The sequence below is a fragment of the Medicago sativa genome, chromosome 1 (assembly GCF_051527215.1).
Source record: "Medicago sativa cultivar Bolivia chromosome 1, Bolivia_mono, whole genome shotgun sequence".
Classification (NCBI taxonomy): Eukaryota; Viridiplantae; Streptophyta; class Magnoliopsida; order Fabales; family Fabaceae; genus Medicago; species Medicago sativa.
The window spans coordinates 57172161-57188662 of NC_140749.1; the positions used below are offsets into that span (position 1 = coordinate 57172161).

Sequence of the window (16502 nt, forward strand, 5' to 3'; positions counted from 1 at the left end):
ATACGAAACTTAATTAATTTTACTCATATTTAATTAAACCGCAACAAAGAAAATAAAAGTTAACAATAATTATTTATAAAAGTTGAACTCTAAGAAGTTTTTAGAAGTCAAATTTATCCAGAATTTACACTAAACTAAATAGATTATCAATATTTTTATAATATCATCTCTGTTTTAACCAACAAAATTGTTTGAAGTAGCCGGATAATATCATAATGGGGTAGCTACATATATATCTAAGTGAAATATTCATGATTTTTTTTCATTTGGGGTAGCCAGTGCTACCCCATAGGTGTGAAGCCCTTCGCCCCTGCTTATAGAGCATTATGCTGGAGACATTTTAACTCATTGTAACAGTATTGCTACAAATATACAAACTTTCAAATGAGAACATCATGCTAAAATAAACAATAACATCTAGAAAATTACTAAATTTTCTATAGCTTGTATTGTTTGTGTTAAAGTTTAAAACATTTTTTTTAGTTGTTTTAGCATGTTACATATCTTCATTGGATATCTAATTTTCCTTGTACCTTTCTTTTATGACGTTGTTTTTTGCTTTAAAAACACTTGCACATGCATAGGTAAAACTAACCTAAGATGGAAACCATTACTTTCTAACTTCAACCACTTTTAAGTAACAAAATTATAATACCCACTATATTTTTCAAGTGGAATCAAGTTAATGTGATCAAGTTGAAAGGACTAGGTCCTAATTATAATCTAGACTACCTTGTTCATAAAATACATGTCTCAAATATGACCTTGTTCAAATAGATCCAAGAAGAGGCACACTGCATTGGGAAAATGTCCCTTCTTACATTCTCACATAATTTAATTAGTGAATTCTTATACTAACTCGTGTAGAAAGAGAACATGAAGGCCCCATACAAATAAACAAACTAAAACTTTCATGCATTCCAAAACATAAGACAAGATATATAGATCCTCTATAATCAACCAACAATTCCTTTTCATGTTAATCAAAAGATTAATGCATAAACTAATTAGCAACAAAAGTCGATACATAGTTAATATCTTACACCTAATTAAAAAAAAAAAAAAAAGACAAAAATAACTTAGAAGAACCCAACCTCAAGGATGGTACATATATCTAGTAGTAATATGGTTGGTGACGTACCACGTGAGGGTGAGAATTAGAATTAGAAGGTTGATGATATTGATAGGTATCTAGAGTACCTTGTGTTAATGGCATATTATTATTGTTACTATCATAAGAACATTGAGGTGTTGAAGAATCATGTTCAGGTTGGCATTCCATGTTGACCCCAAACAACCTAAGTACCCTTGAACTAGAAGTTGAACTTGAACTCTTTCCCACCGGTTTCGTCCTTTGGTTCTGACTTTGGGACCCTCTACCTGTAACATTATAACACGTGCATGGATTAAAATTTTAACCTATGATAATAATAATCATATTATTATTACTATTGCATTTGCATACAAACAAAATAAGGGGCCGTAAAATAAGAAAAATGTGACTATTCAAAAATTCGTTTCTGATTAGGATGATGTGAAGGATACAAATCAAACACCACCGCCTAGTTTTCTGAACCTATAAACTTTTATTATTGAAATAAAGAAAAATATTTTTCATTTTTCATACATTAATGTTTTGAAAGAAAAAAATTGCACACGTTCAATGAACGAAAATGAGAGCGTATACGTCACGCAGTGTTTGAAGTAAACAGATGAAAACAAAGGATTTGGCTTCTCACAAATCCCAACATAAAACCACATTTCTCCCAATTAATTGGAAGGTAGACTTCACGCACTTCCATGAGAATATAATTGTTTCATCTTCTTTGTTTTTTTTTTTGGTCAAAATCTTTTTCTCTTTTTTTTTTTTTTTTTGAAAAACAAAGTAGTGTGAAAAATGTTGTTTCCTTGTTATAATTTTTTCATAGAAAAAAGAACAGGAAGATCAAGCATATTTGAAAGCAAAAGTTAAGCAAAAAAGATAAAAGAAGAAAAGAAAAAAAGAAAAAAAAAAGGAAGCTTAGTTTAATTATATTGTTATTGTCCACACTCATAAAATGAAAGAAAAAGGGAAAAATATGGTTTTAGGGTAAAATATAGTTTTAATTGTAGTATATATAATCAACCTAATTTTTAGTGTAAAGCGAATATCTCCAAGATGCTACCGTAAAGATTAATTGTCAAATTGGACGGATTATAATAGCATGGTTTTTCAGTAATTTTTTTTATTGTACTATATAATCAACCTAGTTTTTAGTGTAAAGCGGATATCTCTGAGATGCTACCGTAAAGACTAATTATCGAGTTGGACGGATTATAATAGCCGACAAAATTCTTGTTCAAGAATTTTAGAACTGCTACATTTTTAGAGTTAGATTCAAACCAAGTCAAGATGAAGATTAAAGCATCCCATTTAAGTACTATCAATCAAAGTTGAATTAGGGTAATGAACATTATAATTATATATTTATATGGTTAGTTAGTACTTAGATTTTTTTAGGGATGGTTAGTACTTAGTTGTTTACTTGTTTGATTAGAATGTGAATGCAAAAAATAAGATGAGATAGCATTGAAGAGATATTAAGACCTGCATGAAGACATTGATCATGTTGGTATGGCAAGACTTGATGATGATGCGCAGGATAAGGAACATGCGCAGAATAGAACCCTCTGGACCACCCTACACCATTAACAACCTCATTCTTACCATTCCCATCACTACCCTTACCATGATGTCCCACCCCTCTGCTAACATACGCCGACTGATCATCCCCACTCCTCCTCCTCCAGTTGATAAAAAGTCTCTGACTATCAACACGATGTCGTTCAAACAGAACGACATCGCCAGCATCGAGTCGTTTGTCTTTAACATAACGACTCCAACCTTTTGTTAGAACATAGCTTTGACTACTGTTCCAATATGAGTAACGGAAACGCCAACACTTCCCTGACTCATCTTCAAAACTTAGTAAAAGTCCTTTGCACTCGGCGGAGTCTGCTCCGCCGAGTGGAAAGTATTTTTCAGCGTATTGTTTTGGGATAACAAGACGGTTGAGTTTTCCTACGTCAGAAGGTGTTAAGGGTTTCTCAAACATTGATTCCTTTTCGTCTTCGGGTTTTATTACGGTGGTGGTTGTGTCTAATTCTTCATCTTCGATGTTTTTGAGGTTGTAATGAGGTGAGTTTTCATGGATTTGAGAATTGAACCATGGAGGTTGGTGGTGATGGAGAGACCAAGAAGTTGGTTCGACTAATAACATCGGTTGTTGTTGTTGATGATGTTGTTGATGTTGTTGAGTCCACCAGAGTGATGTTTCTGAAAGATCCATGTAAAGGAGTAGCTAGTGTGATTTGGTTTGGGGAGAAAAGAAAAAAAAAGTGAAAATTGATGAGGAATATTAATGGATAGAGAGAAAGAAAGAGAAAGAGGATATAGAATGGTTTGATGTTAGAATGGTTTGATGTAGAAGAGACGTGATGATTATGGTTTGATGTGGGATGGGAACTATATACTATCTGATGGAGCTTTGCCAATATATGTGACAAAGAAAGAGAAAGCTAGAGATGGAAAAATTAATACACGTCAACTGAAAAAACAAATGTAATTAAAATAAAAACTAGGTGCAGAATTTTAGGTTATCTTTGAAGAAATGTAGATAACTTAAACATGGTATTACTAACTAGTGTTGTAAGGTGAGAATAGGTCAGATCGTTTGTGAGAGTCTATAACTCGGCCTAATTAAAGTTTAGTATGACCTATCTCGTTTAGTAAAAATGTTAGGCTCAAGTTTTTTTTTTTTAAAAAAATCATTAATTTAAATAGGTCATACGATTAAGGCTTGTAGAAAAGTTTATTAAGCCTAACGAGCCGACCTATATATATATATATATATAATTACATATATTCCATTATATTGATAAATTTTCGATTCATTCAAATTTCCAATACCAAAGTTTATTTATGGGTCTTGCTAACAAGTGTCCTAAACAAGTGTCCTTAGGACACTTGTTAAGGATTATAAAATAGAAATAATTTGTAAGTTTCATGTAAAAAAATTGTCTCTTTCAAGTTTCAACGTGTTGAATGCATCAATTCCAAGACACAATTTCTTCTTTAAGCTTCTTAACAAGTGCCTAACATTTTCCTTTATTTATTTTTGCAATTTTGTTTTGGTATTTGGGATTTCCAATAAGTTACAAAACTCTTGGTATTAATTTATTATTCCAATTCCAACGGGTAAAAAAAAAAGGCAATAGGCCAAATGTAAGCAAATGCTTATTGGCCTTTTCAAAATGGATGTACATGCTCTATAAAATTTTATTGGTCTATTAACCTTTTAAAAAATATATGTTTATTAGCCTTTTTATAAATAGCTCAAATGTTATATTTAAAGTCCTTAGCAAACTAGGCTTTTAAACATACTAATAGCCCGATCAAACTTTAAAAAAGACTAGGTCATGCTCAAAATAAAGTTTTTGACAGGCTAATATGTCAGCGTAAGGCTTTGATTTTATAAACTATGTCTGACATGTTTAAGCAAAGTTGGGTCCAGCACGACCTATTCCCACCCCTACCCGTGACACACTTTTTAAGAATTCTAAAATAGAAAGTTATTTTTAAAAAAAAGTGAAATATTTCGATTTTCAATGCATTGATTACACAAATTTTCATTAAAAGTAATCATTTAAAGTCTTTAAAATGTGTCCTAGAGACACTCGTTAACATTTCCTTTAAACATCAATCAATCAAATGTGACGGCATGGACAAATTTTCATGTGAAGTGTATGTTAGTATGTGGATATCACTTGTATAAAGTTATTTGTATATTTTTTTTATTGATTTCTCGTCTTAGTGTGGTGTTTATTTGATTCAAATTGAAAGATTGGCTTTGAGCAAGTGCGTATTCAATCAATGACTTTGGCGTCGTCAACATTGCAGATCCGAATACACGAGTATTTCAGAAACATTAATATAGTCATATTTAAAGGCATAGATACTATCCCCATGAGCTTAGCTCAGTTGGTAGGGATATTGCATATTATATGCAGGGGTCGGGGTTCGAACCCCGGTCACTCCACTTCTCCACATTTAAAATGTGTGAGCTCCAGCCATTAGGCTACTTGACCAAAAAAAAAGGCATAGATACTCTGTCGTTTTATGCTATTAACATGGACGTACGTTGTGATTTTTTGTTCGCAGAATCATCCATTTTATTTTTAGCGATTTTGAATTTGTATTGTATCGATATACTATATCAATTTGAATGAATAAATATCGTTCATTTTTTTTCAAAAAAATAATAATAATCTAAGTGACATGGATAGAAGCATTTGTAAATGTTAGTTACAAGACATCGAGTTAGGTTTGCAATCACACATACTATCAGAATGCAATGTTATTCTATCAGCTCACTAAGCGAGATATCGAAAGTTAGAGGATCAAATATATCTCCTTTTATCTGCGAGACCAAGATGTATTGAGGGCGATAGATGAAGGCATAGTTAAACTATTAGAAGTATATAATCAATCAAATAAAGACATTAGATGATTAACTAACGAAGCTTAATCTCAATACAACTTTATCAACTATTAGTTTCACCAACTATAATTATGTTAATTAAAGAATAACAAACTTTTCAAAATGTTAACTTGAAATAATTAAAAGAAGGTGGCGGAGCCAGAAATTTTAGATTGTGGGGGCAATATATATTCATATATTGTAATATTAAAAAAATACTATTTTACCAACAAAAAAAATTAATAGTATTTGAGATTTTCTAAACTGAAAGCAAAATAGCACCTTACAATAGTATATGAATGAAAGAGAAATAATAATACTTTTACAAAATTATGCTTATCAAGTATTGATATTGATATATTTATATTTTCGTAAATATATAGGGAAAGTTATTGACTTGAGAATAAATACAATTATTATTGAAAGTACTCCCTCCATCCCAAGATGATCGAACATGTTTGATATATACATTATTCACATAACTTCTTCTACTAATATGTAAAGATAAATAGTAGCATATAAGGTTTCCTAAAAAAATGGTAAGCATATAAGATGTTGGATTTACAAGTCTAAATCATCAAGTTTCTTCTCTCCTTCTCGATTCTCTCTCTTCTCTTCTTCTCAAACCCTAGCCGTCACCCCTTTCTTCTTCTTCTTCTTCTTCTTCTTCTTCTTCTTCTTCTTCTTCTTCTTCTTCTTCTTCTTCTTCTTCTCTTCTTCTTCTTCTTCTTCTTCTCTTCTTCTTCTTCTTCTTCTTCTTCTTCTTCTTCTTCTTCTTCTTCTTCTTCTTCTTCTTCTTCTTCTTCTTCTTCTTCTTCTTCTTCTTCTTCTTCTTCTTCTTCTTCTTCTTCTCTTCTTCTTCTTCTTCTTCTTCTTCTTCTTCTTCTTCTTCTTCTTCTTCTTCTTCTTCTTCTTCTTCTTCTTCTTCTTCTTCTTCTTCTTCTTCTTCTTCTTCTTCTTCTTCTTCTTCTTCTTCTTCTTCTTCTTCTTCTTCTTCTTCTTCTTCTTCTTCTTCTTCTTCTTCTTCTTCTTCTTCTTCTTCTTCTTTCTTCTTTTCTTCTTCTTCTTCTTTCTTCTTCTTCTTCTTCTTCTTTCTTCTTCTTCTTCTTCTTCTTCTTCTTCTTCTTCTTCTTCTTCTTCTTCTTCTTCTTCTTCTTCTTCTTCTTCTTCTTCTTCTTCTTCTTCTTCTCTCTTCTTCTTCTTCTTCTTCTTCTTTCTTCATCTTCTTCTTCTTCTTCTTCTTCTTCTTCTTCTTCTTCTTCTTTCTTCTTCTTCTTCTTCTTCTTCTTCTTCTTCTTCTTCTTCTTCTTTCTTCTTCTTCTTCTTCTTCTTCTTCTTCTTCTTCTTCTCTTCTTCTTCTTCTTCTTCTTCTTCTTCTTCTTCTTCTTCTTCTTCTTCTTCTTCTTCTTCTCTTCTTCTTCTTCTTCTTCTTCTTCTTCTTCTTCTTCTTCTTCTTCTTCTTTCTTCTTCTTCTGCTTCTTCTTCTTCTTCTTCTTCTTCTTCTTCTTCTTCTTCTTCTCTTCTTCTTCTTCTTCTTCTTCTTCTTCTTCTTCTTCTTCTTCTTCTTCTTCTTCTTCTTCTTCTTCTTCTTCTTCTTCTTCTTCTTCTTCTTCTTCTTCTTCTTCTTCTTCTTCTTCTTCTTCTTCTTCTTCTTCTTCTTCTTCTTCTTCTTCTTCTTCTTCTTCTTCTTCTCTTCTTCTTCTTCTTCTTCTTCTTCTTCTTCTTCTTCTTCTTCTTCTTCTTCTTCTTCTCTTCTTCTTCTTCTTCTTCTTCTTCTTCTTCTTCTTCTTCTTCTTCTTCTTCTTCTTCTTCTTCTTCTTCTTCTTCTTCTTCTCTTCTTCTCTTCTTCTTCTTCTTCTTCTTCTTCTTCTTCTTCTTCTTCTTCTTCTTCTTCTCTTCTTCTTCTTCTTCTTCTTCTTCTTCTTCTTCTTCTTCTTCTTCTTCTTCTTCTTCTTCTTCTTCTTCTTCTTCTTCTTCTTCTTCTTCTTCTCCTGCTCCTCCTCCTCCTCCTCCTCCTCCTCCTCAAAGGGGTGATTTAGGGTCAATTTTGACCCAAAAATCACCCCTCCGAGTTTTTTTTTCTTTCCATCCTAATTGAATAAGTGATTTCACATATTTTCTTTTTTTTTTCTCGTTTGTATTGTGATTTCGTCGTGACTGTTTGTTTGATTTTCCGTCTTTGTGCGGTGTTTATTTGATTCAGGTTAAAAGATTTGCTTTGAGCAAGTGCAGATCCGATCAATGACAATGACTTTGGCGTCGTCAACGTTGCAGATCCGGAAACATGAGTATTTCAGAGACTTGAATATAGTCATATTAGTCATATTTGTAGGCATATTTTCTCTGCCGTTTTATGCTATTAACATGGATGTTGTGAGTTTGTTCACAGATTCATCCTTTTTGTTTTTAACGAATTTGGATTTTTATTGTATCGATGTACTCTACCAATTTAAATGAATGAATACGTTTATTTTTGTCAAAAAAAAAATATAAGATGTTGGATTTGTCTCAATAAATATTTTTAAAATATTTCTTCAAAAAAAATATTTTTACAATATCAATTTATTTTATTTTTACTAATAGACAATTTAAAATATTATAGGTCAAAATTGTGCATTTGGCATATGTGTAACATTCAACTAGGTCAGTAATTTTATGATCATTCAATTTGAAACAAAATTTTAATACAAATGAATCGTTACAGAAGAAATATATAGGCCAAATACCTCTTAAGTTTGGTAAAAATATCAGGGTAGTCTTTTAAGTTTTTTAAGTTTTAAATAGGTCCTTATTACCCTTTTAAGGATCTATTTGAAACTTAAAAAATTTCAAATTTGTGCATTAAATTAACAACTTAAAGGACTTATTTGAAACTTAAATCTATTAAAAACTTATAAAACTTAAAGGACTTATTTGAAACTTAACAAACTTAAAGAACTATTTCGATATTGTTGTTAAACTTAAAGAATCAAAAAAAGTATTTTTGTCAAATATATATTATGATTAATTGAGTAATTTATCAATAAATGAGATAGCATGTAATTGGAGTAGTGGGATAGCACTTATGTACCATTAAGGTACCAATGTTATATAACATTGACCAATAAGAGTGTGCCACATACTAATGTTACTTTGTAAGTGCTTTATTGATATATTTTTTTTAAGGGAAATGTTAACCGGTGCCCCCGGGGCACTGGTTAACAAGACCCTTTTTTTAAAGGGTGTGTCACGTGGCACACCTTAATTGGTCAATGTTATATAACATTATGGTACACAAATGCTACACTGGAGTAGTGTGGGCATTTAGTTGGCATAATAGCATTAACACTGAAATGAGTACACTTAGCATTTTTTTACTCAAGTAGTGGCATAACAGAATTAACACTAAAATGAGATTTTGAGTGCAGGCATATGCCTTCACATCGCCTGCTGTAGCTCCGCCACTGAGTTGAACGATTCACGTTACCAAGTCTTTGTCTCTTAAAAAAAAAACTTTATCAAATCTTTGAAGATCGATAATTATAAATACTTTAACACAACAAATATGCAAAATAGAAAACACTTTTTTTTTAAGGAAAAAAAAAACACTTATTACTCACTCCAGGAGCCAGCCATATGCATTCATAATATGTATTATCCTTAACGACTCCATCCATTTGGACATATTCCGATTCATTATACTCATGAGTTTAGCTCAGTTGATAGAAACAATGCATACATTTTATTTTCTTTTATGTTTTTCTTTTCATTTTATTTTCCTTCATCCATCAACCATTAAAAAAAAAAAGGTAGCAACTATGTTGTTTCGGTTTATTTTTCCCAACATTTATAAATGAATTTTATTTTTCTTAAGGATTAAATTTAATCTTAGGAACTAAAATAGATCTTCACTCTTTAAATTTATTAATATGTATTTTTTTTATAAATAATATTTTTTACACCTATTCCATGTTTATCTAAAGAAATAATTATAATATCTTACCATCACAATTTTGTGTAAGTGGTATGTAGTGTGGAAGTGTTGTAAACATTATATCCTAATAATAAAATTACTATATATAATCATGATTTGTTTTTTTCGTTATTATCCATAGTGATCGATTTTCTAAATGATTTGCTAAGTCAATAAACGAGTTCGCAGTTAATCTATAGTTTGATTTGTCAGAAATTGATAAAAAATTGTAAATGTCTTTTTTAGAGGAACATTTGTTAATGTTAGTGATTAATTTAACGACTAATTTAACATTTTTTTCTCTCTAAATTGATCTTCAGTTACTAAATAACAATTTGTTTTGTAGTGTGTTACCCCTTAAGTTTCTTACATGTATAAAATATATCAATTGCCATACATTCTTTACACCTCAATTTATTTGGAAGCGGTGAGACAATTTGTATGACTAGTGAAAATTAATGTTATAGGAATCTACAAGTGTTAGATTATTAGTAATATATTATTAGTTACATTTGTTAATTCATGTCAAAATATTAAACGACTTTCTTGGACCTATCTGCTATATATTATAAAAATAAACTAATTTTAGTCTTCAATAATTTAAGTTTAGTAAGTTTTAAAGATTTTTAGTTTTTTTTTTTTTTTAAGAATCAAAAATGAAATATATTAACAACGACGGTGAATCCTCTTTAGCACAAGGTGTATTCAAGAGGTCACCCCAAAATTACAATCTGAGTAGAAAAACAAAACCAAAAATCAGTCGATACCCAAACAAAGCAAGGGATCCGACCACCATCTTAAAAGATTTTTAGTTAACAAAAGCAAATACCACTTTTATTTAGAAAAACGTTTTTACAAAAATTATAAGCCAGAACTTTTTTTTGGTGGTGGTTAGGATTTGAACCCCGGACCTTGCATGTTTATGCACTGTCTCTACCAACTGAGCTAAGTTCACGAAGACATAAAGCAGAACTAATATTCAAGAGAAGCTATTCAAAATTGTTTCTCATTTAATATATATATATATGGGTTATGATAGAAGACACCTTTCATGAAGGTGTCTTTTATCAAGTTACTCTATGAGCATTTGCGAAAAGACACCAACTTACTTTTAGGAAGGTGTCTTTTATCAAAGTTATAACTAAAAAGTGAAAATCACACCTTAAGGTGTGACTTGATAAAAGACACCACCAAAGGGTGGCTTGTAACATAACCCTATATATATATATATATATATATATATATATATATATATATATATATATATATATATATATATATATATATATATATATATATGGGATTCTCACTTATACAAAATCGATTTTTTAAGAGAGGATTTTCTACACTTAATTACTACTAAAATCACAAAAATTAACGAGAGAAATTTAGAGAAGGAAAACATTACATCCCTCTCTAATTCCTTCACTAAATTTTGCCAAAAGAAAATTGGTGAGGAATTTTATTTTGTTTGTCACTAATTTTCATGGTTGATATTGTTTTGTTTTTCTAGTAGTAAGATTATATTCATGCCTTATGACACCATGTGGGACTTTTAGAAAGTATTTAAAAGAAATTAGTTGTAAAAGGTTCATTTTATGAAATTCGACCGCCAATTTAACTTAAACTACTTCGTCTTGTCTCAAGACTCATGCTTAGGGGTTGTGGACCACCAATATTTCATTAAAGGCTCACTAGCTCTCTACAAAGATACGTCAACCCTCTTCAACGACGCATCCCTTTGCCTTATAGCCGGAAAACGCCTTTCCCATATCTTAGGGCTAAAGATACGACTGAACCATCTGGAAGGATCTAGCATGCGCGTTTTCCAGAAAGAAACGTGACTTAGGGTTTAAGCCACTGGCACCCCCTTGAAGAGGGTTGGCGAACCCTTGTAAAGGGCTAGTGAGTCTTTAATAGAATATTGATGGTCCAGAAATAGAGGCAATTATGTTTCTTATAAAATAAAAGACTGTCAGTGTAATAATAAAAATGAATTATTACTGAATTGAGCCGGACATGTATGTTGATGATTCATGAGAAAGAAAGAGATTATACAGGTGAGTAATTTCGTGTAATTAGGGACATCCCATGTTACTAAAATTACAAACAAATCAAGCCAAGTTATGGGAGGCATTCCCTTCTCAGACAAAGTAATAATCAATAATCATCATAATCTGTTCCCTCACTATACTTCAATTCTCAATCACATCCAAAGCCGGCCTAGTTTACCTTTTTACCAATTAATTTACACACCGAATTCCTTCTTTTCATTTTGCCTCAATATCACCAAACAACCATTGACTTTATGTTTTCTAATAATTTACCTATAAAAAAAACCCTAATAATTTCAACCTTTCTAGTTAGGATAAACGAAATGCCGTACATATATGTAATAGGTAACACGGTACATGCTTACTATTTTTAATTTACTTCCCAATCACTTTATGTTTTATGCTTCAGATCGGGCTAGGGGTTGTCATTGATGAATTTATGAGAAATTAAGATAGCCAAGGGAGTGTGGTCCATGACCTCGTTCGTATTTTTTGTAATTGTACAAATGATGGACATATGTACACGCATATAGGTCTAATTCATTTAAGTATCTCCAAAGTGTATTTTCTTCAGGATGAAAGAATATTATTTATGTCACGTGTATGACTTTATCTTTACTGTTTGGCCATTTCTAGTTATTATGGATCTAAAGATACTTTAATACCATGACACAAGTCTCTGGTAATTATTTAATCAAGGTTTTAATTTGGATTCAATTTCGAGATTAAAAATAGATAAATATTAAAATGGTTAGGAAAAATATCTTTAAAAAGATAAATTAAATTACTGAAGAAATTTAGAGACAGAGAGAAAAATACGTGAAGTTCACTTTTATTTTGTCACTAAATTTTGTGACTAGGAAATTAGATAGAGATTTTAAATTTTCGTCACTAATTTTAATTTTTCTGCCACCTCTTTGAATCCTACCAACCAAAGACATTACCAGAGAAATTATCTTTTTTTTTTTTTTTTTACATTTACATGACAACAAATTTGATTGCATGTAATTTGTCCACTACACAATGTTTATTATTCCCTATGTTCTAAATTATACGAAATTTTGGGCATTTCACACGTCTTAGGAAATATAGTTAATTTTGTATGGCAAAGATATATTATGAGTTGTTTTTATAAAATTGTCTATAATAAATTGTACTGTAAAGATAAATTATAGAATTGAAAGAAGAGAGTTATAAATAGATAAAGATATAATAGAAAAATAATATTAATATTGTAAAGTGACTTCTAATTTGAGGTCAATTTTTTTTCTTCTTAAAACAACATATAACTTAACACGGAGGATTGTATAATTATATTTAAACACTACGGTTCAGTTTACACTAAAATATATGCCCACTTATTAATTAATATAATTTACACTCAATATAAAGAAGAAAAAAAAGTGAAGAATATGAATTGAATAAAAAATATCCATAGATGCCTTGGCTTCCCAATAAAAATAGATGAGATAAGATTTGTCCAATTAGAGAAGACACAAAACCCTTTCTAGGCACTCGTGTATGAATCCTCTCCTCACACTTACATCTTACAAACACACTCTCTCTCTTTGTTTACTTATCTGGTCTCATCTCTGTCTACCTCCATATCCATTTATTTATTGGTTTCTTTAGTTAGACAATGTCTTTTCCATTAAGACAAAATTCACCTCAATTTCCAGGTAGATTCAGACACCCTTTTCCTTCTTTACAAAGGTTTGAACTATTTTGTTTTAGTTTAAGTACATGTTATAGTGTCACACCCATAATTGAGCCTTTTGTCTCTTTTTTTTTCATTATTTTCACCTAATACAAACAACTATATATTCTTATGTCATCTTACTCCAGGTATATATATACTTTTTTATTTCTCATCGTGTCATAGTTTCTTTGATCCTACGGTCTAATAAAATCATAACACATGGAGAGCAATTAAATTTATGGAAGAAAAACCAGCAAATGATGAGACTTGCTTACATGTAATTGCCGAAACCTGAAATTTTGTATTATTCTTACATGTATGTATGTTGCTTGACCTACAGGGGCGGATCTGGGATGATATTACTGATGTGGCTAATTATTTTAAGGGTTAATATGTGTTTACCCCCCTGTAATATAGGCCATTTCCGGTTTTACCCCCTGTAAAATATTTTTTTTGGATTTCGTCCTCGTAATTTGAAGATTTTTGGTTTTGGACCTTCATGAGTTTTGACAGTACAAAATCAAAGATATGGCAGGGGGTAAACCGAAATTTGCTCAAATGAACAGGGGGGGTAAACCAAATTTTTTTCAAATTACAAGAGGGGTAAACCTAAATTTGCTCAAATTACAGGGGGTGAAATATTCAATGAAGGTCTAAAACCAAAATATTTTCAAATTTCAAGGATGAAATTCAAAAAAAATATTTTACAGGGGGGAAAACCGGAAATGACCTATATTACAGGGGGGTAAACACATATAAACCCTTATTTTAACGAAGTTAATTTATGCTAAAAATAAAAAAAATTTGTTCATATTTTAGAGAAATTTAACCTTTTTTAATTGTAACTTAAATAAATGGTCAATTCGAAGTAAAGAATCTCACCCAAAAAATGTATCTTGTTATATATATATTTATTGATTACGTACGAGTAAGTTACAAACTTTTAATATATGACGATGTTGCAACTAATAAAACAAATCAAACACTATGCCGTGTCGATTCTGTCATGTTCTTTTTTACATTTATATTATATTAATTAATTCTTTAAACACATGACAAAAACAATAGTCTAAACTTGAACCCAAGATTATGAGTTAGAAAAACATGCACTTGAACACTAGACAAATACATCATATATAATTATATATTTATATTTTCAAATTAAAAATATATGATATAAAATTTGAGATTGAATATTAAAAAAAAAAAATTGAGTTGAGCTGGTGTGGCAATAGCCACACCCAGCCTTGAAGGGATCCGTCCCTGTTGACCTAGTGAAGTAATCCTTGAAGATGAAGAAAGACACAGGCTGGACTAGGTTAGAAATGTTGGAACAAAATATGTTTAACAATGAACCTTAAAGAGTTTTGATGATAACAAGGTATTAAAAATTGTAAATTGGACTAGCTAATTTTTGTTCAAGTGTACAGGACCATAATTATAAAGTTACATCATCATTGGTTCTGAATGAGCAAATAAAGAGCAAAAGAAAATGAAGCTTAGATGATTCTGAAGGCAAAGCGCTCCTGAAGTCAAGCTGCTCCTGAAGAAATAGCGCTCCTGAAGTAAGCCACTCCTGAAGAATAGTGCTTCTGAAGACAAGAGGTCCAGAAGCCACATCATCAGAAGCTGCAGAAGTCATATCATCAGAAGCTGCATCATCAGAAGCTGCCTCATCAGAAGCTATTTCACCAGAAGCTGAATCTCAACTGGATTTGCAAAAGATTCAAGAATTGAAGAATTATCAATGCAAAAGCTGTCCATTGGATTCGAAAACACAAACAAAGGATTAGTGGAATTTTGCAACGGTCATTTCAAAGGTGTTTGAAGGCTTGTGCTTGCATTTTGGACGAAAGCGTTGACATTGTACTTTGTACGAATTGTACAACCACGTTCTCCACTACTCTGTTTTGTGTCCACGCTTCAAGACAAGAAAACAGCTCCAGAATACGGTCTCGCCTGCATATATGTTCCTTTGGATAAGGAATGGATTTCAAATTGGTTCTTCATAGGACAACAACCAAATCAGGCAAAAGATCATTGGTGAAAGATCAAGCTTCACTAACGACTCTTTGGTGTGCTGGCAATTTCATAACGTCTCTTTCACACCTCTATATAAAGGAGTGAAGACCTAGAGAATTGGTAATGCAAGAACGCTAAACGAAAGACTCACAAGATTTTCACAAGTACCAAACCTCTGCTGAAATTGTTCTGCATTCACTTAGAATTTCTGTGTCTCAAAGTCTTATCTTAGAAATTCTTAAGTTCATTGAGTCTGTATCTGATTTGTATTGTGAGCACCTCTGATTGTATATCAAGTGTTCAACCTTAAATAATTATCTGTGTAATTTTGTTTAGTTAGGAAGTCTCTTGCAGTTGTGCTTGAGCAGGAAGTCTCTTGATTGTGTTCTTGAGCAAAGGAAGTCTCTAGCTTGTGTGCTTGAGCAAAGGAAGTCTCTTGCTTGTGTGCTTGAGCATTTGTAATCAGATATTACTCATAGTGAAATCTCCTTGGAAGTGCAAGGGGGACTGGACTACTTCCGGATTGTGGAAGGAACCAGTATAATTGCTTTGTGTCGTTCTTCTTCTCTCTCTCTGTTTTATTCCGCTGCATTTAGATTCTGATTATCACTTCAGAAGCTGTCTCACCTAGCTTCTGATCAGTGTGTTCAGTTTTTAGGAGAAACGAAGAATTTTTCAAAACACAATTCAACCCCCCTTCTTGTGTTTTTCTCACCTTCAATTGGTATCTAGAGCCTTGGTCTGTTGTGTATCACTTAACCGTGCAACAGTCAAAGATCTGAGAAAAACATGTCTACTCCTCCTCCTACTGGTCCTAGTGATACTAGCTATAAACATGTCTCACATGATTATAGTGATAGTAAGAAAACCAGTGTTGGAAAAGTTCCAAAGTTCAATGGAGATGCTGAAGAGTTCTCTTGGTGGAAGACCAACTTTTACAGTTACATCATGAGCCTGGATGAAGAATTATGGGATATTCTGGAAGATGGTGTTGGTGATTTAGTCCTTGATGAAGAAGGAGCTGCTGTGGATAGAAAGAAACATACTCCAGAACTGAGGAAACTTTACAAGAAGCATCATATTATCAGAGGAGCCCTTGTCACTGCCATACCCAAAGCAGAGTATATGAAGATGAGTGACAAATCCACTGCTAAAGCTATGTTTGCTTCTCTCTGTTCAAATTATGAAGGGAGCAAGAAGGTCAAAGAAGCAAAGGCTCTCCTGCTTGTACATCAGTATGAGTTATTCAAGATGAA

The 16502-nt window shown here is 31.7% G+C and overlaps 1 protein-coding gene across 1 annotated transcript; it reads right to left on the minus strand.

Annotated features, from left to right (window-relative positions):
- Positions 1–940: 940 nt before the first annotated feature.
- Positions 941–3544, minus strand: LOC146955672 (B3 domain-containing protein At2g36080-like). Its single transcript, XM_085722542.1, has 2 exons — positions 2588–3544; positions 941–1380 (listed from the first exon to the last, which is right to left on the minus strand). The coding sequence occupies exons 1-2, from the start codon at positions 3327–3329 to the stop codon at positions 1115–1117; spliced, it is 1008 nt and encodes a 335-aa protein (XP_085578668.1). The 5' UTR covers positions 3330–3544; the 3' UTR covers positions 941–1114.
- Between the last annotated feature and the right edge of the window lie 12958 nt (positions 3545–16502).